Genomic DNA, 19,773 nt, shown 5'->3' with positions numbered 1-19,773 from the left:
ACGTGAAACGATCGTTTATCTCGCGAGCTGACCTCGCCGAAAATGTGGCCAATACCACGAGCCAGCCAGCGGTGAAGTGGAGTGAAATCTTTCGAGACGACGGGGGATGCGGTGAAACGTTTTCTTTCTTTTTCTTTTCGTTTTTTTTTAATCTCTTTGCCTTCGACGAACCTCGTGCCCCCCTCGAGGTTGTGTGCCCGTTTGGCACGATGACAACGCTGAAGAAGGACGAGAAGAAGGCCTCGAAAAAACCGAAGAAGACGACGACGATGACGATCGGCCAGAAAGCATCCGGTCGTAACGCGAAAACAGTAAAGCCACAGCGGTTGGAGGAGCCAGTAAAGACCGTGTCGAGCATCGAATCAGGTAGAACATATTACGCTGAAACCCCCGAGTTCCTTGAAGTGACGGATGGTGCGCAATGAACTTTGATCCCGAGTGCGTGGTGTCGGAATTGGGATTTGTGGATATGTATCTCGATAGTTTGAAAGAAAATGAACTGGGTGTTTTTAATCCCTTACGGTATGGAATTTTAATTTGATAAATAGATATAACAATACGTGAGTGTGAATTTTTATATGTGTCTGTATTTCTAAAGGAGTGAAATCAGTTGTCATATATCAGTTGTCACCCTCAAAGAAACAGAATCAATAGGGTGTCCAAATTTCTGACTTGAAATCAAAAAGATAATGTATCTGCTAGAGGTCCATGGAAAATCATTTTTTTTTTCAAAAGACCCACGATACTATACGATGGTCGTTAACACGAATAATATAATATTTTTATGTTCTAATAAACTCCAGTTCATTTTCTTCAAAAGTGATCGTTTGTCATCAAAGATACAGAATCAGTAAGGCGTCCAAGATTCTAACTTGAATTCAAAAAGATAATGTATCTGCTAGAGGTCCATGAAAAATCATGTTTTTCAGAAGATCGAAGGTACCATAAGATAGTCGTTAACGTCGAGGAAAATGACTCGGACGACCTGACGGCGGTCTCGAGAAAATCGAGCGGGAAGTTCGAACGGAAAGCCTCGTTCCGTCAGAAAATCGGGTCGCTGATAAGGGGCAGTGCCGAGTTACCGGCGGCGATAAACCGCGGGCTGCAGCCGATCAGGCGAAGCCTGAGCTTCAGCAAGGATTTGAACCGTCTTCACGAGCCCTCGAAGCCCATCAGGACCACCAGCGTGCAATGGTATAACAGTTTAGTGTCTCTGGCGGAGGATGAATGTCTCGACGAGCTGGACACAACCCCGAAACGGAACATCGAGGACCATCATCCACCGAAGGCACAAGTCACCAGGACGCAGAGTCTCATCGACACGAATTTCGTAAGACCTACATTGTCATAAATGTCCGTTAATTTTGCAACCATTGATTATACCTCAGATAGCATATGACGCCCAATGACGCCTTGAAGACAGGTTAAAGGCGGTTTAGACCTAAAATAACAGTAAAATGGGCTTCTTCATGGCGTCATGTGTTACCTGGGACAGGGTGTTCCACCTAATGTGATTGCAGAAAATTTACTTTAACAAATGCTCAAAGTAACATCTATCAACTTCGATACATTTTTCCACTAATCGTAGCTATTTTATTGTTTAAATCTACTCCCATACATTTGTAGATTTTCGTAGACAAGGTCACGCGAAGATCACATTATTATAGGTCATTGGATTGGTGTTGAGCTAAACTATTACGTCACGATGATAAAAATATGTAGTCCCATGTAAAGAAACATCGACGAATTAGAATGTGATTATTGTAGAATTTTATTGAGACAGTTATGATAATTAACATAGAATTTCATAATGATAACTTGTCATAAATTTTGTCGGATAAAAATCAATAGGAATTATTTATTAATGAGATTTTGTCACTGACAAATGTCTGAAATTGCAATCAGTAGTTACAGTCCTTTTGTAGCTAGCATTTTAAGCATTATTCATGAAATGTCTGAATTCGTTGAAACAATAGCCAATCGTTCTGACGCGATAGTTTAGGCGTGCACTATCGATTCATAGGGCTGCTCGGTCCCCATCGACACCGTGCTAGTTACGGGAATGTTCACCACGGTAATTAAGACTTAATGACCGTTCCCATCGAATTTGAATAGGATTTTAAATGAATTTCAAATCGAAATCGGCGAGGGGGGTGGATCTCGGTCGGAAGGGTCCCGACGCGCGGATTTGCATTTCTATTTGATATAAAATTCGGCCGCTTGATGAAGCTGTTGGCGGCCTGGGAAAATGGAATTACCGTCCGTGATTCTTAATTGATATATTTGTGCGATTGAATTTGATTAACTTTGGTCTCTAGACGAACGGGACACGATATAGTATTTTCACCTGGTTGAAAAAATTCACGGAATTCGATGTTTCGATCGATTCTTTCTCTTCGAACAGATCGCTTTGAGAATATGTTACCGGAACATTCTTTGGAACTCGCAGCTCTTTTTACTTGTAACTTCGTAAGCGACGCAATTTTACGAGCAATCGAACTACGGTGAAGTAAAGAGAAAAAAAAACACGAATCGCTAGGCAACGAAAGGAATGACCCCGTGGACGAAATTCGTCGATAATAATTGTTTCGTCGCGTATATTGCGATTTTCGTTTTTACTTCGATCGCAATCCGCAGATTGAACGCGTTTCGGTATTATTATCGTTATTCGACACAATGGGGAACGAAACGAGGGAATAACTTTTGTTCCTTCGTCGAATTAACAAAAATTTCCCGATCGACTGGCGTTTGTTTCACACAAAAAGAAAGTAACTCCGATTAATTGATCAATGTCCCCACCCCCCACCTCGGCTCTGATTCGTTGAATTTCGTTGTCCCTGTGGGCACGTTTGCCCACAAACTCTCGTAAAACTTTCCAACTTATCGACCTGTCGAAGTTTCATCGTCCTACGACAACGTGAACGGATCTATTTAACAGAGCACCTAATAATATTTTTCTCAATAAGACTCGGTCAATTTGTTAAGATAGATTTAGTATCCAGATAAATTAGAAGCGGCTTTTCGAGACTTTGGAAGATTAACTAACCCCACGGGTAATCCGTGTTAACTCGAGAGTTACTGGATTTGCACCAGACAACTCTTTGGTAATCTATTGCATGACTATTCCTTGAATTAAACTCGGCCTGAATTAAAGTCGAATTAAGGAAATAGATTCCCCTATTGTTAGATTATAATATATTTATACAAGATGGACCAGCTAAATCGGTTCACCTAAATATCTCCCTTAATTGTATGAAAAACTTTTTCCTCAGAAGTTTTTCAAACAATTAAGGCAGATATTTAGGTGATCCTATTTAGCTGGCCCATATTGTATGTCAGATACTAATGTGAAATTAATTTACAAATTCCCATAATAAAAAATATAATTAAGTGTCGATCATTTTTCGAGTCAAATTGACCGAATATAAAAAATACTTTTGAATAATCTCTTGTCGCTTATGTACTGGATGAAGAACCAGAATAATGAGTACAAAATGAACTCCAACAGTCTTTATGTACTGTCTATTAGAGAAAATCGTTCAGCTTCTTTCAATCAAAATAAACCAAGCTCCGCCACACAAGGATATAACATTTTATCGTACAACTTGTGTCAATCGTATTTGAATAACACGGTGGTTAGTGTATTAATATGACCGTTAATTTCCTCGTAAAAATCATCGTAAATACTCCAGCTTCCAGTATTAAAAATTACTGTCAGTTGATCGAACTGCGAGACAGTCTATATTCCCTATTTCCTGGACGTGCAATCGGTCGGAGGGCATTAAGCGGATGAAAATATCCACTAATTGTGGAGCACACCACCAGGGAAAAGATATCTGCCCCCCCCCCTCCTTGATCACCCTAGAAAACTGTCGATTAGCTTGCTCGATTCTAAATAGAAAGCGGTGTTCGAAGCTGCCGCGGTAAATCCTGGTTGATTCGATTCTCGCACGGAAATCGGGTTGTTCCGTTCGTCTTGTCGGCCGTGCATCTTTTATCGTCGACCAAGACGAACGGTATCTTCTCGGGGGGCCGTCGCAGCGGTTCCTTAATTTTCATGTGCTCTCGAGCGTGTGTCGATCGATTGTAAAAGAAATTGCGTTTCCTCCGACAGGTCAGAAGCGCAAGGCGACGGGTGAACGAGCTGCTGAGCAAAACCGCCCCGTACGGACGACACAGCGATCACTATGACTCCACAATAGGTAATTCGATGTGCTTGTGCAATTTATTTGATATCAAAGAAATACCGAAATCGTTTTGGATTTTCGATGGGAGGATAGACATACGATATGATTGGATTTTTTTTTTAATGGATCCTAGCGTATTTTGTTCAGTCCCTAAGAGCGGCCCTTTTATTTGGTAATCTTGAGAAATTTAATAGTGTTAGTTAAATAATCTAAAATGAGTAAAAATTAATTTTATTAGATAGGGATAAAATTTACAAAGAACCACGCATGGATAAACGTCGATATGATTGGAGGATTTCATCCCTCATTGTCTCACGTTACAGATTTGAGTAATCCACCCTGCGAGGCGAGCAGTCTTCCCGCCCTCGCGAGCGCGGATGATCTCAACAACGAGCTGAAGTCCCTGTAAGTACCCAAAAAAAAAAAATACTCACCTTCATTTTAACCCTTCGTATTGTGTGGGGCCACCGCAAATTTTTAAATAAGCACACTTCAATGCGCGTTGACAAAATTATTTGAAAATTTATGTAATCTTTTATTATTTATCAAGTTCTTAAATATCATATAGCAAATTCGTTTGCGCTTACCAATTCCAGAAAAAATGGTTTTGGAAAACTATGTGTATAAAGGGAAACCCGAATAAGGGTTAATCGTCAGTGAAACTCTATCAAGAGTAAATGGAGTGTCCTTTTTTTCTTTTCGAATTCAATTGAGGCGCAGTAATGGATTACGGTCGTTGTCCAAAAACGGTAGAATAAAAATTCCATCGCAATAAGTTCTTCGAGCCTGGATGAGTCGTCGAGTCGCGAGAAATCACCTCGACTCCGTTACTCTCTCAGACGTCAGCTCACCCCCTCCCTTTCAATCCTGGCAATAGTCTCTGTTATCAACAGCTTCCAGTTAATTAAAGTCGCTTTTCTAACGTGCCGGGAAGGGGGCGGGTGTGTTCCTTTTGTTTAAAGGAAAACTGGGCAAATTGCGCCTTCGAAACCGGGCTTGATTTACGGGACTTGCCGAGCTCGGGAATCTCGTAACTCCTGTTTCGACGTTACTCTCCGTGCCGTGGAGGCTCGCACATGCATCAGCGGTAAAATACGAAAGGGTGTGCAGTCTTACCCCTCCCCGAAACCATTAATTCACCAGGGGGTGGGGGGGAGAGACGATCTCGCTGACGAAAAAGGGGATGTCTACCACGACTTTCCGTTGGTCGATAGAGAAAACTCTTGGAAAGGAAACTTCTTCCGTTGACCACTACCGTGTGCTATACTTGGTACAGAAAATACTTGGGTGAAGTGGACATTTCACCGTGGAACCACCAAAGTACCAGGTGTAGACACTTAACACCTGGGGTAACACCTAGAATCGTGGAAATGACGATTCTTAAATTTCTTGCTTTAGAATTAGCGAAATCGTCAATGTGATTTATGTTCACTTGTAGTCTTTATTATACATTTTAGATTATACTATATTGTGTTAAATTGTATATGATATAATTATATAGTTTAATTCATTACAGATTCAACAACGGTTATTTTAGTGTTGCACGATCGTAACTCATTTTAACCCTTTAACACCCAGACCCTTGAATCGTTTATAGTCAAAAATATCAAAAATAAATTTTTTAATTTATTTTTAACCCTTTAACGCCCAAACACCTCTTTCGGGGAAGAAAATTATTTCCCTCGATTAGTTAACCCAAAAAAAAAAGACTCACCTTTAGTTTCGCGACAAAACCCCTGGAAATATGATGTCCTAGATGTGACGTATACATCACATAGGGTGTTAAAGGAGTAACTAGAAACAACCTAGTAATTGTAAAATAACCGATAAATTTTCTGCTCATTAAGGGACCAGAGAGATTTATCCTCCCAAGCGTTCGATAAATAGGGTGTAATTAGTTTCATCGAAGGTGAGGGAAACTTTAAACATTCGAACGGTATTTCTCGAAGTTCAGCAAGCCTTCCGATGTATTTTCATCTCTGATCCTACTCGCAGTTGTCTTGTGAGTTTTGTTTCCGTGAACAGGTCGGTGTAAGGATGCATGGTTTTTCTTTAGACACGAGACTGTGCTCGAAGTAGTCGTTCGTTACCACTTTGAATCACCTTGTACCACAAAAGCGTAAGTTTACGTGCCACGTACGTAATTGGTTCGACCCAGTTGCTAACAATCCCGAGAAGTACCCCTAGCCAACGGGTAGCCCTGAGCAATTCCGGTTATTCTTTCTCGTGGATGGAAGCGAGAAGGAGGAGGAACGCGATGCGCACAACGAACAAGACGATTGCCCTCCGCTCCCTCGTCTTGCCGCGCGCCTTTTCTTCTTTTAAATTCCGACTAAACTGTAATAGAAAGCCCGACTGACGATACCGATTGGGTTTCTCCGTAATGAACGTCGACGAAGACCAGAAACTGCGCGCATTGTGACCGTTTCTGCACTGTTGATTAAAATCAAAGAAAGCTCGCGACATGTATCCACGTAATACCTAAACCTTGGGTGTACGATAATGTTTCGCTAGTAATGTCACTGTCCAAGTGTAAATATTCCTCTAGTTTTTACACCCTCTGGAGAATCGATTGGATAACTTTATACCCTCGTTCGATGATCATTAATTCCAGGATGTCATATCGAATTATTACCATAAAATTCTCAGAAACTTGTGAAACGAGTGTTGCAACAATGATAGTAATATCAGATTTACTAATAAGTAATCAGTGTCTTATCGATACGCCTAATAGTGGATAATAATTAAATCATAGAATAATTCTTCTCTGAATCTAATCCTTCGCTCGCAGCTCTTGATCCAGTCGATCCGAGTAAAAGTATAAAATCGAGTATATGAAAGGAAAAAGTCGACCTCAGATCCGGTTGAATCAGAGGATTATTCCTTCCAATCCTTCCCCGATACAAACGAACAGAGGAGCTTTCAATTTCTCCGCGATCTGTTTTAATAAACGAACCAGGCAACGCTGGCAGTCTGTGTGCTGGCGGCTTGGCGCACACGTAAGGATCCAGAGAGAAGGTATATACTTAATTTTCCTTGAAAGGATTCGGAAGGACGAGCAAACGGAAGGAAACGTTTCCTCCCACCCAATCTCGGTAATGCCTACGCAGGCCTCCACATACACACGCGTGCACACAGACACGCGCCAATACACAGAGTCACACACACATTTACATTTCGTTGGCCCCGAAGGATCTCTGGGAATGCAGTAAAAGAGGTTTTAATCAGCGGGCGGATTGTGTCCCCCTTCCCGCCCCCGAAACGAAAAGAATAGGTGCACGATTCTTAACGCGTCCCTTAAATTCCCGACCGACGATGTATCGACGTGCAAACAAAAAAAAAAAAGAAAAAAGAATGAGGAAACTCACGGGAATGGGGTGTGTTCGCGCGAAATCTTTTTCTCATTCCGTCTCGTCGTACTTATCTTCGTGGCGAGATTAAAACACTCGGGGAAAGGTTAAACTGGTGTGGTAGCCTGGGATTATTTGCTCGTACGTCTGTATACAGGGCGATAAAAAGAAAAAGGTTTAAGACTATATAGGGGTTTGTAGTACTCACTGAGAGGAGTGAAAATTGTTTAGGCAACATACGTCCTGGAATCAGTCTTTTCGAAGATAAATAGAAAAGTTTGTTTTCAGATTTATTGCAGACGTGTTCGATATATTATTTCTTCAATTCCAATAGGAAACATCATAGATCGACGTACGTTCTCAAATATTCCTTTCGTATCTTGTCTTCCTTGTTGTCGTACAATTTTGAATCGATAAACTCTTGAAGCAATTTTTCTGTTTACGTTCAATATGTGGCGAAGAGACTCGCGATATCGAACGCTTGTAAAATATAAAAACTTAATTTTACGATGAAAGGATTTATTTTAACCTTTTTATAAGCCTTGGACTCTTCTTTTAATCAGTCTGTATATTGGTACACTCCTGACCGTAAGTCATAGAACACTTATAGCGAATCGTGTATTCGTTCATATACTTTCAGAATTACAATTAAGTGAACAAATTTTTATGCAATTTCTGTTCATGTCTCCTCATGATTTTTTACTTTTATCATGCTTTCGTGATAAATTTTTCAAAATATTGAAAAAAATTTCGTAATTTGTTACATAATCTGACGAGATGAAGTCGAGAGTCTTCTGTGAACAAATTTGTGAGTCACTGTAGTTTCTCTTATTATGTTTTCAAATCAGAACGGTCAAAGCTCCTCGTCTTTGCACCAATTTTTCCTCTTCTTTTTCTCACTGTTGGTCTCTTTCGATTTCCGAGCATTAAGCTTTATATTTGGAGCGCGGGAACACGATCAATTACGGGAACAGAGAACGGCCGTCAGGATCCCCACGCGGCAAAATTAATCGCGATTCGCCGAAGACCTCGCTTGTCCCCCTCTGGTACCGTTGGTTCTCCCCGTGTTTCGCGATTTGTTGAATTCGCCTCGAATTTGCGAACCGTGTAATTCACTCGACGGCCATTAATCATTCGCGAAGTTCATCGGAGCGCGGGCGGCGGCCGTTTTGCAGGGGTGACAATATCGAAAACCATTTCATTTTCAATTTATTCACGATCATCCGTTATACATCGTCCGTGGCGATTTTCGAAATGAAAAACCGATCTCACCCGCTCGATCGCCGCCGATGATGAATTACCATCCGACGCGGTGATAAATTACGTACGAAAAACTCTTAATGGACCGCCGAAGAATTTCTATACGGACGGTTAATTAACGTGGTGGGAGGAATCTATTTCTTATGCTTCCTTCTACCGCCGATGTCCTCTTTTTCCGGCTTTGAAACTTTGCCGCGTAAATCGATTTGAAAGATTTCGATTTGAATAATTCCAAATGCAGATTCAGAGTCTCGTGGATCGATTTTACATTATTTGTACTTTTCCTACAATATTTATAGCCTCTATGTCAGCGAGTTTATATATGTATTTAACCGGTGAACTTTTTGTTTCAGCCGCGAAAGGGAGCAACAGGTCAGGAGCGAATGGAGGAACCTGAAAGTTGCCGTCCGAAATTTGTCCCAGCTGCACGTCGGACAATCCGCTGGGAAGCATCATTCGGTAAGTACCAGTTTAATTAGTTACGGTGTTCTCACCAGCACCGTTTTGTTTCGTACAGCGTTTCCTGGAAGCTGGTCGCAGGTGAACTCTCTGTTCCAGCGTTTATAATACTTACGTGTAGGGTTGTCGATTTGAGATCGATCTTTTGCTCCCTACTTTTCGATTTTTAGATTGATTTTTGAGTACCCAGATCGATTACGGTTTATCGATGATCCATTCAGATCCTCCTCGAGGATCTTTTCTCAGTCCGACGCCCAAGTTCCTCGTCCATAATTAATATTTAAATGGTCTTCTGGGGTCTCGCGCGCAGACAGACGATCTGTCTCCCGTAGCATGATTAAGAGGAGGGTGTCGAGCACATCCTGTCACGGTTGCGGACACGCTGAACAATCCGACTGCTCTCGGGATCCTTTGACTAGCTCGAGAGCACCTCTCGCCGGGAACAATCCGCGTTCCCATTGCGGGCCCAGTCGCAAAAGAGTCGTCCGCCAGAGGCGACGGTCTTTGAGCTCGAGCCAAAGACACGGCTTCTTGTACGCAGGGTAGTTTCCACCCCCTTTTATTCGAGTGATCTCGAATCATCATCGGCTGTTTATTTATCCTTTTTCCTTTGAAGTTTTCGCGCGTCGGGTCGTCGTCAGATATCCTTTTTCGTTTTTTAATGGCAGCCAGGCCTGGTCCTTTGCGAGTTTATACCGCATAGAATGGAAAAGACTAGAGACTCTCCTTTGCATTCGTTAATCACTTTGAGAGAATCCGGATGACGTGGTTTGAATAGGTTCGTACCCCTCGAGGCGCTACGACGTCGATTCTTTTGATCGAGCGTCTTTGGCCGAGGGTAGTTTTAACCCTTTAGGTGGACAGATACAACGGATGACGTATCGCGAGCCGGTACTGGTGGTTATTGGACTGGATATTGAACACCGTTTCGCGAGAAATGAGTACTTGACAGTACGTTGAAAATAAGTCTGGAAATATACAGGGTGAGTCAGTAAGAATTACTGTCTAAAATAACTTGTTACCTATTGGTTGTATTAAAAAACGTTTTAATAAATTATGTAGCATTTTAAGGGACGCATCGGATGGATACAATTTGATTTTGTTATGTCTTATTATTTTAGGGGATATCAAGGTGACCTTGGCTTTTTTCCAGGTCATTGCATCTTTTTTTTAATTACCGTCATAATATAGGTCACTGAATTCGCTCTTTATAAAAAATATAAGACATAAAAATATCAAATTGTATCCATTCGATACATCCGTTAAAATGCTACATAATTCATCAAAACGTTTTCTGACACAACCAATATATAAAGAGTTATTTGAGATAATAGTTCTTATTGACTTACCTTGTATATGCAGTGTTGAGGCTTGTTATAGGTAGAACTGAGCATTAGTTTAAATGATAAATGACCTCGTGTGATTAGAAATAATTTTTTTGAATAATTGTGTTTTACGTAGGTACAAGGTATGTGGCAGTAGTTACGGTCTGTGATAGATCAGGCAAGGTCCGTATAGTGTCAGCTAATATGATGTATAAGGTCCAACCGAACAATACGTCAAAGTGACCACGTGACATCTTATAAAAAAAATAAAAAAAAATATAGAAATAAAATTTTCTCATTCTCGACTTAATTTTCGAGAAAATCGATTTTAAATATTTGGCTAGCGTGTCTGGCCACTGAACTCCGTTTCTACTTACTACCATTACGAATACACGCGTTTCAGATTAATTTTCAAATTCGATTTTCTCGAAAACTAAGCGAAGAATGCTAAAATGTTTTCCTGTATTCTTTTCTTATTTTTTTCATAAGGAATCACGTGGTGCCCACGTTTACATATTATTCGGTGGGATTCTGTATAATGGAAATAGTGACAAGTGTATAAGGAGATCGATTACACACAGAGAATACTGTATTTCGAGTGATTTATGTGATTTTCATATGAATCGAAACATCTTTCCCTGAATTCTGTTATAGATACAAACAACGAATTCCCATTACGTTAGATGTTATTTATTACCCAGTATTTCAAAGAATTTACGCCCAGGCCTGTGCCACGGTTAGCACCGTTCCGAAGGATTCACCGCCGAAGGGAAGAAACGAACATTCGTCAGTCTTCGCAAACATTGCGTCACCCCCTACATCCTTCCACCCTGTCGACAGATTCTATACCCCTCCTCCTCTGCGACAGTACCGTGAACGGGAACAAGTCGGTAAGGATTAACGTCGATCGGATTAAAATACAAATGTATTGCTTCGAAGTTTCCCTGTCCAGTTACAAATGGTCCTTTATTTTTTATATATTTTGTAGAATAGATTAGATACTATACCCCATTCGAGGGTTAATGCAGGGTTAGGTATTCATTTAGATTTATCCTATTTTAACGATATTAGCTATTTGTTCCTATCATCTTCCAGTATTTTGACTGAACAGATGGTTAGAAATATACATATATGTTATTGCAACCATATTGAAGCTTAGTGAATTACTTATTGATCTGTCTAATAGTAGATAATATTTAATTCGTAGAACAATTCTATCTAATCCAAATTTAAACCTCCGCCTGGAACGCTCGATCCAATCGATCCGAGTAAAACTATAAAATCCATAATAAAAAGTTCGATCTCAGATCTGTCAATAGAGTATCCCAGCAATACAGGGCTAGGAGATAATTCTTCACTGAATCTAACTGAATCTAATGCTCCCGATCCCGATCAAACCGATCCGAGTAAAACTATAAAATTTTCTTGTTTCGAGGTGGTTTCGCCCATCGAAATCCCCTCTCGGTGTCCTTTCGATATTTCGCGTTGCTTCTGAACGACACTCGAAAACGTAAATACACCTCGCAGCGGCGGATCATTAAATCCGTCGAGCGGGAAGAGGTTACTTTCCAAAGAGGCGTTCAAGCGTCGTCGATTCCAAATGCTCACCCCACCACCCCCATTTTTTTTGTCGATGACCCGACCGGACAATGGACCACAGGGATCGATGGAGAAATTAATGGGCTCCTTTAATACTAGTCCCCGTTTCAACTGGTCTCTCTTTCTACCACCGATCGCTACTACAATGTGTTCCGGTTACATTTTCTCCCTTTTACACCTGTTTCGTTGAAACGATTTTTTTTCCTTCCACCGATTCAATCTGTGCACGGCACCGTGCTGCCTTATCGCGTGTCTCTTCTCTCTGTTTAGTCCAAAAAGGATCGAACCGTGTTCACTGGGTATATGTGTCACTGTAAACGCGTGAAGTTTAGTAAATGTATACACTTACTACAATGTATGCATTTACGTACGGTGTTAGGAGAAGTATAAATCAAATATAAGCATTTATACTATTTCTAGTGAATGTAGTCATTTACTAGGTAATGCACACATTTCCTACAGCAGGTTAGTAAAAGCATATTGTCGAAAATATAATTCGTCTGTTCAGGCGAGGCTCAACGAACACTTCTTCAGTTTGACCGTGACCGTCGTCGAGAACGGAACTCCTCGCGAACGGAAAATGTTTATTATAATTTTCAATTTAATTTAGTAATTTTAGATTGTAGTTCACTAGTTGTAGTTTTTAAATTTAATTTAGTGGCTTTTGACTTCACAGTTTATGTGCTTTATTCTTTTTTCTTTGTTATTGTGTGCGGAGCCCTGTGATGTGATACAAATAGACAATAGCAATGCATGTGCGAGTTTCAGTGAACATCCGCGGATGGGACAATCACAGTCTGTGTAACATGGTATTATTCGGAAAGTTCGTAGCGTTTTTAAGAGGTGAATTACGATCTATATTTTTTCATTTATATCATATTCTTATTTATCGAGTTCTGGTCCCATACTTTTGGCCGGTAGTGTACTTCAGTAGGTAGTTTGAACAGTGTTTTGTATTAAAACAAAAGTTTCATCTATTGCAGAAATCCAACATTACTTTCGTGCGTGTATGATTAAAATCGTGAATCGACAGTTCTTGTAGCCCTAAATTGCCACCAAAAATATGCGTCATACACCGTAAAAATCGCTAAAAAAATTGACATTCCCTGTTTCCCCCCTTACCCTTTATACGAAAAGAGAATCGTCCTCTAAATCGATCAGAATTATTGATTAACAAACATACGTGTCCACGGTTCGATGAAACTTTTTAATTAAAAATTTCCAGTACATTCAGCCCCTCGTACCGATGACCAGTCAAAGTTCACCGGTGTTGTTATTTATACTTTAATGAAACAAGTTTCCGACAGGGGGACGGGTAACCACGCGCCGACTCGGAAAGAATGCTACGGGAAGTTTTAAATAAACCACCGTTTTTCATGGTTCGTGCCCCCGAGAAAGTTTCAACACACAGAGGAACAACAGATCGCGACAGTTCGATTCGTACGTCTCGCGATAAACTCGACTCGCCATATTTTCCGTTTGATACACGATTACGATTTCCTTGAGTAGCCCGAACTTCTTTCTGGCCTTAAGCATTTTCTGGCAGATCTTGTATGCACTTGTTACACTGTTTTATCAGACTTCTACGTCCACACACGTGTGTATCGAGAGATCGATCCGGCCCTCTCGAAAAACGGCATCGTCGAACGTCACGAAATGTTATTTCAGACGTTTTCCAATTTACAGGAACATTCCCTTGCGAGCTTTCTTTCCCTACCTCGCGAATCCTTGCAAATACCAGGATATCTCCGTTGAAAATAGGACCGTGACATCGGAAAATATATCTAAATTATTCTTACAGGTAGAGTAATGAAAACTTTTAGCGGTTTCGTGTATCTAGGCCCTCATTCTCGAATTCAACTGTCTCTGAATAATACATTCTACGCGATCACGCCATTATAATACGGAAGATCTAAGGCTTCGAGTTAATTCCGTGCTGGTATAAGCGGATCCAGTTTAATCTACGGATGGATTTATCACGGGGGGAGGGGGAGGGGTGGGTGGTAAAAAAGTAAAGTGAACAGGAAAAAAAATTGTGGGTCGTGGGAGGTGGCAGAAAACGTGACAAGTTATTAAAATTATTTGCTATTCCATGGTTATTATTTTGTTAATTATGAAATACTGTACAGGAGCGTGTAAGAAGGATTACGGGGTTGGTGGGTTTCCATCGGAGAAGATAAATATTTGTCGTTTGTAATTAGAATTTTCTCGATTCCACGACGACACTTTCTCTTCCGTTGTGTCTAGCGAACCACCCACGGTCACCTTTCACCATTTTACCCGCGTTTCGGAACCGCCGCGCACTTCAGCCCACCCGAGAGCACGGTTTAAGTGAGAAAGATGAGGGTGGAACGGGGGGAGGGGGTGGGGGGGTGGCGGAAAGCAGGATCTAGAGTAAAAGGAAAGTACGATCGCCTATGCCTGGCTGAGTGGTCGCTGGAATGAGATGTCATACTGGAAGGGGGTACAATATGTTGTTTATTTCCCCCACGTACTTCGGTCTTATTCCAGCAGTGGTTGATTTTTAGCGTTCCCCGGGAACGGAACACTGGCAGGCACTTATGTATCTTCTAGTGTTTAGTCGACTTTGTAGGCCACGCTTTTACACGTCTTTTTTATGGTTTTATAGAATTAATTCGTCAAAAATTGTTTTATAGTAATGCCACGCAGTGTAGGTATTGTATTTTCGCCACTTAAATGTTCTATAAATGCATAAAATTCACAGTCTATCGACAATGTGGTTTTCATGAGTTTAATAAACTCTTAATTTTATTTCCATCCCGATAAAATTCCTGAAGGGGAAAAGAATTTTCTATTTTCCTGCCTTTCTGGGCAGGATCGCATTTCGCATTTTACAAATCAATTTGTACAATGCGATTTCACATAAAGAGCCCGGGTCCAATAATTAAAAATTACACACGTTTCCGTGAAATCGACCGAAATGGTAGATAAGGGATGAAACAGAAAAGTCCATGAATTATTCCGAATGGCAGAAGCCAGGTAATCATATTTCCGGATGGATTTTAATGCCCTTAGTGGAATTTTGGACAGGTTTATAATCCCCAGGACAGTACAGTTTAATCGGAGGGAGGGGGGAGGGGCATTGGTTAGTTGCGCAGTGGAGAACTTCCAGCAAAATTATTAGTTAGCTCGACTCTCGGAGCGAGCATAGGGGGGAGGAGGATTAACAGATTTTCCTGACGGCGGACTTCTCCGCGGCCTTGACGGTATAATAATGAGTGAAATATGAAAACCCTGAGATCGTTCATTTGCAATGTAGATTAGATATCGATTTCTGAACCGGGGAGGGTTGATGCCTCGGTGTCCACCTCCCTGTGTCATCCAGCCCACCAAGGTCGCCAGCATAAAAAAAAAATTCGACGTGCCGATAAAATCCTCTATTCAAACATTCCCATGTTGAATCCGGCATGGTCCCGTCTATCTGATTCTTTTTTCCTGTCCAAACGACCTAATAAGCCCGTTCCTAATTAAAGGAAACCTCGATTTTTGACGGCAGCCTGAGAAATGTATTTTCCCTTCCCGGTTTTTCCGCGGTCAGACGCGCGGTGGAAGCAGCCAGTAAACCACCACCCCTTTCTGGATCGCTCTGACGGAATTTCCGGGAAAAAAATTCTGGCATTTCCTCTCTATCTCATACAAAAAATTCCACCCGTTTGGTGGGGGGAGATATTTCGAAAGGCGGCCGTTAATTAAAACTGGAAACTCGAAAGTTTCGACCCGGTTTCGGGGGTTGCTTTGCCGCGCGCGGTCGAAAAACCGAGGAGGCGAGCCACACGATCGCCGAAAGCGTCGTCCTTCGCGACCCTCGTAGGTAATTTCTGCGACTGCTCACCCCCACCACCCCCATCTCCTTCCCCAGTTTGAAGGGTGAGAAAAAGCGGCTGAAAGGCGGTTGAGCTGGCGATGGTGGGAGAGAGATATACAGGGTGATATAAAGAAAGGATCATAACTTATAGATAGTACTCGTCAAATGATGAAAAAATGTCCTGATAAACGTGGGACGAAAAATGAGTATTTTCCGAGTTAGAAACAATTTTTCGTTTCTGTTAAAGCGAGTGACTGTCGTATCGTATGGAAATGTTGGATTACCTCATCCTTTCTTCTTTTCTTGGTTACAGAAGGTTTTCTACCATTTTTATTGTTTTTTTTTCACAATTTTCTTTATTGTTTCCATACGATACGATAGCTTCGAAAATATTATTATAATATTAGTATTATTATATTATTATTTACTATAATAATAAAATTATTATATTATTATTTACAAGTATACAGTTCCAGACAGTAATAAGAAAAATATAGATCTACAACGCAGTGTACATAAGGCTTTGTGTGAAATCGTAAGAACCTTCATGTGCACAACTGTAACCACCAGGTCTGAAAGGGTTAATATTATGCCTTATTTCGTGTCACCCTGTACGCAGAGAAGAAGTCACGGGATAAGAAAGAACCTCGTGGGGATGGGGGGATGGGAACGTGGCGTTGTGGAGGGACGTGTCGTGCTCGCGCAGTTTTCGAGCCACCCCCGCTGTTGGTGAGTGAGGTAGGGGAGGGGTTGGTCGAGTTCGAAATGACGGAGAACGGATTTTCCCTCTAGTAGGACGCGCGACCTCAGCCCGGTAAGATCGACGCCGCCCTCGCCCCCGAGAACAAACACGGAAAAACGCGGTTGACTGGCGCCGAGAAACGGACGAGCGTGTGACCACGATTCCGAAGCGGGCTTATTCAGCTATCTGACAGAGAATCGTTCCTTCTTCGGTCGACCCTTTGAACCCGAGAGAAAACGAGCAAGGGGTCGACTTGTGTTTTCGCGATCTTGGAGGATAGAATATCAATTGAAGCAGCAGAGGTAGGATTAGAAAAACTCGAGATACACGAGTGGAGACCTAGAAAAAGAATTCTTTAAAGAGTCCAGAGGGTTAGATCTAGACTTTGTTTCACGGTGAAAACACAACCTTTGTTTGGAGATCATGATCGTTTCGTATGGGATGACCGGAGAGGGTTGATCAGGAAAATTTGTACGAGGATAGAAAAAGGAGTAAGGTGGGGATATAAAATCGGTAGCCTACTCGAGATGAGAAGGAAACGCATGAAAAGGAACGAGGCGAACCGCTCGTACGAGGATTCGTAGGATCTGCTGAACAAGATACTATCGGAGGAAGGCACAGTGGTGAACAAGGTTTCAGGACGACTGGAAACGAAGTGGGAGAGAAAGAGACACGCACATGGTCGGTTTTATGTAGGAGGGAGAGGGAAACGGTGGTGCGGCAACGCGGGCGATGGCGTCGCCGATGAAAGTCGAAGGTAAATGCTTGATCTTTCTCGTTCGACACCGGGGAAAACCGCGCCACGATGGAAAATCGAGTCTCCTTTCAACCGGACCCGGCTTTTCTACTGCCCGCGAGAACCGTATCGAAGTATCGAGACGCGGGGATCGATCTGCGACGAGTGCACTTTTGTATCGTGGAATTTTCTTGCTCTCGCGAATGCTAAATATCCTTTTTTAACGATGGGAAAAATAGGGACAAGAATGTAGGAACAGGAACGATTTAAAATCAGAGGGTTGTTACGAATTCGAGGATTGTTCTCCCATTTGTGAAGCAACGATCTGTAGACAGAAAATTTATCCTAAAATTTTATTAAATCTTAAGTATTTATTAGTCTGTACATTTTTTGGGTTGGAAAGATCGATCCGGCCTGCAAATGGGAATACCTTCTTGATAATTTTTTTATATTCAGAGTAGTTTTGTTTTTCAAGTTTCGCAGTGACTTTTCCACAATTCGACGGTATCCAAATCAAACAATTTTTTTTCATTGTGTTCATCACTGATCTCTGAATTTTTATTTTTCACAGTATTCATCATTGTTCCCTCAATTTTTATTTTGTATAGTGTTCATCACTGGTCTTTCAAAATTTATTTTTCATCGTATTCACCACTGATCCCTCAATTTTTATTTTTTACAGTATTTATCATTGATTTCTCAATTTTTATTTTTATTTTTCACCGTATGAGCGAGGATTTGTCAAAAGCGACGAAATCTTTCCTCCTTTTTACGTGTAGACCGGGCCGTGGCAGCACGGAAATAAAACGTTCTATACCCGCGGATCCAACTGAAATTCCATCGTCTGATACCAGGAACGTTGTTGTACACACATACACACACATACATTTTGGAGAACCATCGATTCTGGTTTTTTTTTCTGTATAGTGGAACTTTGCAACATTGTGTTATTTCCGCGATAATGCCGGTGGTATTCCCGTTAAACGATCGGCACTGAATTTTTTACGCTGTTTCGAGAACGTATACGAGGGTAGTTTCTTTAAAGTTTATAGTTCATTCGATGTAGATAAACGCCGAGTAGAAATTCCTCGATTGTCCCGTGGCATCTTGCTGCATATAACATGAATCATGTTTGTTCCTTTGTTATCAGGCATGGTCGAGTGTGGGTATTGTAGAGTCGTTAAAAAGTATCCTCGGAAATATGAAAGTGCATAAAGAGGGACTACCGGGGTATAAGAAACGAAATGAAAATGATAAAAGGAACGATATAAACGAGGCCAGCCACGAACGGGTACAATTCCGGGAATAGTATTCTTACGCATTATGAAGCATTCGTGGTATATACAATAGTTGGTCATTTAATGGTATAAAGCGCGAAAAGAAACTAAATCTCGCAGAAATTTAAATTAAAAAATCGAGCAATCTAGCAGCACAGTGAAAGAAAGGAAAGTAGCCATTTTACAGGGAAAGGAGACGATCTAGATATTCAATTGTCCAACGTTAAAATCATTACTTGGTAGGTGTAATCGAGTCTCGCAGAAATTTAAATTTAAAAATCGAGCAATCAAATAACTCAGGAAAAGAAATGAAAGTAGTTGATTTAAAGAGAAAGAAGACAATATAGATGTTCAATTGTTCAACGTTAAAATCGTTAGTTAGTAGGTGCAATCGAGTTTCTACTATCAATTGTATCTAATTTTGTAAAACAAAATATGGTAGAAACTGTTAGATAACAATCACTTCTCCTATAAAGGCAGCGAGTGTGTCTCAAGTGAGCTAAAATAAGAAGCACTTTACACCTCGAGCCACGTTTGATTAGGATTACAGGATTCAGTTGGCGAATGTTTGTCTTGCAAATGAGCTTATTGCTGATTCAAATTCAATTCATAAATTCAGACTCCCCCCCACCACTGGAAACTTGCTCGTCGAAATACTTGTACTGGCTGGCGTAACAGTTATCCGATCACACGAAGATCAACAACGAAAATTTCCGGTTCGATCGAAACCTCAGCATTTCGGTTCGGTCAAGAAACATCGCGAAAACTTTCTCCCCAGAGGGGGGATGAACGTTTTGCTTCGCTGATAGCGAATAATTTCCGTGGTGTCCCGTGTTTATCTGCCGTGCGTATACTCGAATTAGAGAGTAAATTTAAGCGACGGTTTAAAAATTTCACGGGAAGAAGGCGAATAAAAATGCAACGATAGTCGTGGTTAAACGTGGACGTGCAGGAGTGCATTATTCGTGTAATTACCCTTGGTGCTTAGGAAATACTCTACCTCTGAGCAGTT

At 41.2% G+C, this 19,773-nt stretch overlaps 1 protein-coding gene across 1 annotated transcript in view; it reads left to right on the top strand.

The window, feature by feature from the left end:
• Positions 1 to 209: 209 nt before the first annotated feature.
• The window catches only part of LOC107186215 (pleckstrin homology domain-containing family G member 5), a 75,412-nt gene continuing 55,848 nt past the window's right edge, over positions 210 to 19,773 (top strand). The window contains exons 1-5 of the mRNA XM_015574037.1: positions 210 to 414; positions 930 to 1,330; positions 4,115 to 4,202; positions 4,511 to 4,592; positions 9,151 to 9,256. Of these exons, the coding sequence (XP_015429523.1) occupies positions 210 to 414; positions 930 to 1,330; positions 4,115 to 4,202; positions 4,511 to 4,592; positions 9,151 to 9,256 (882 nt within the window). The remainder of the gene's footprint in view (positions 415 to 929; positions 1,331 to 4,114; positions 4,203 to 4,510; positions 4,593 to 9,150; positions 9,257 to 19,773) is intronic.

The sequence above is a fragment of the Dufourea novaeangliae genome, unplaced genomic scaffold, assembly GCF_001272555.1.
Source record: "Dufourea novaeangliae isolate 0120121106 unplaced genomic scaffold, ASM127255v1 scaffold64, whole genome shotgun sequence".
In the NCBI taxonomy this organism is placed as follows: domain Eukaryota; kingdom Metazoa; phylum Arthropoda; class Insecta; order Hymenoptera; family Halictidae; genus Dufourea; species Dufourea novaeangliae.
This window is presented reverse-complemented; position numbering and strand designations above follow the sequence as displayed.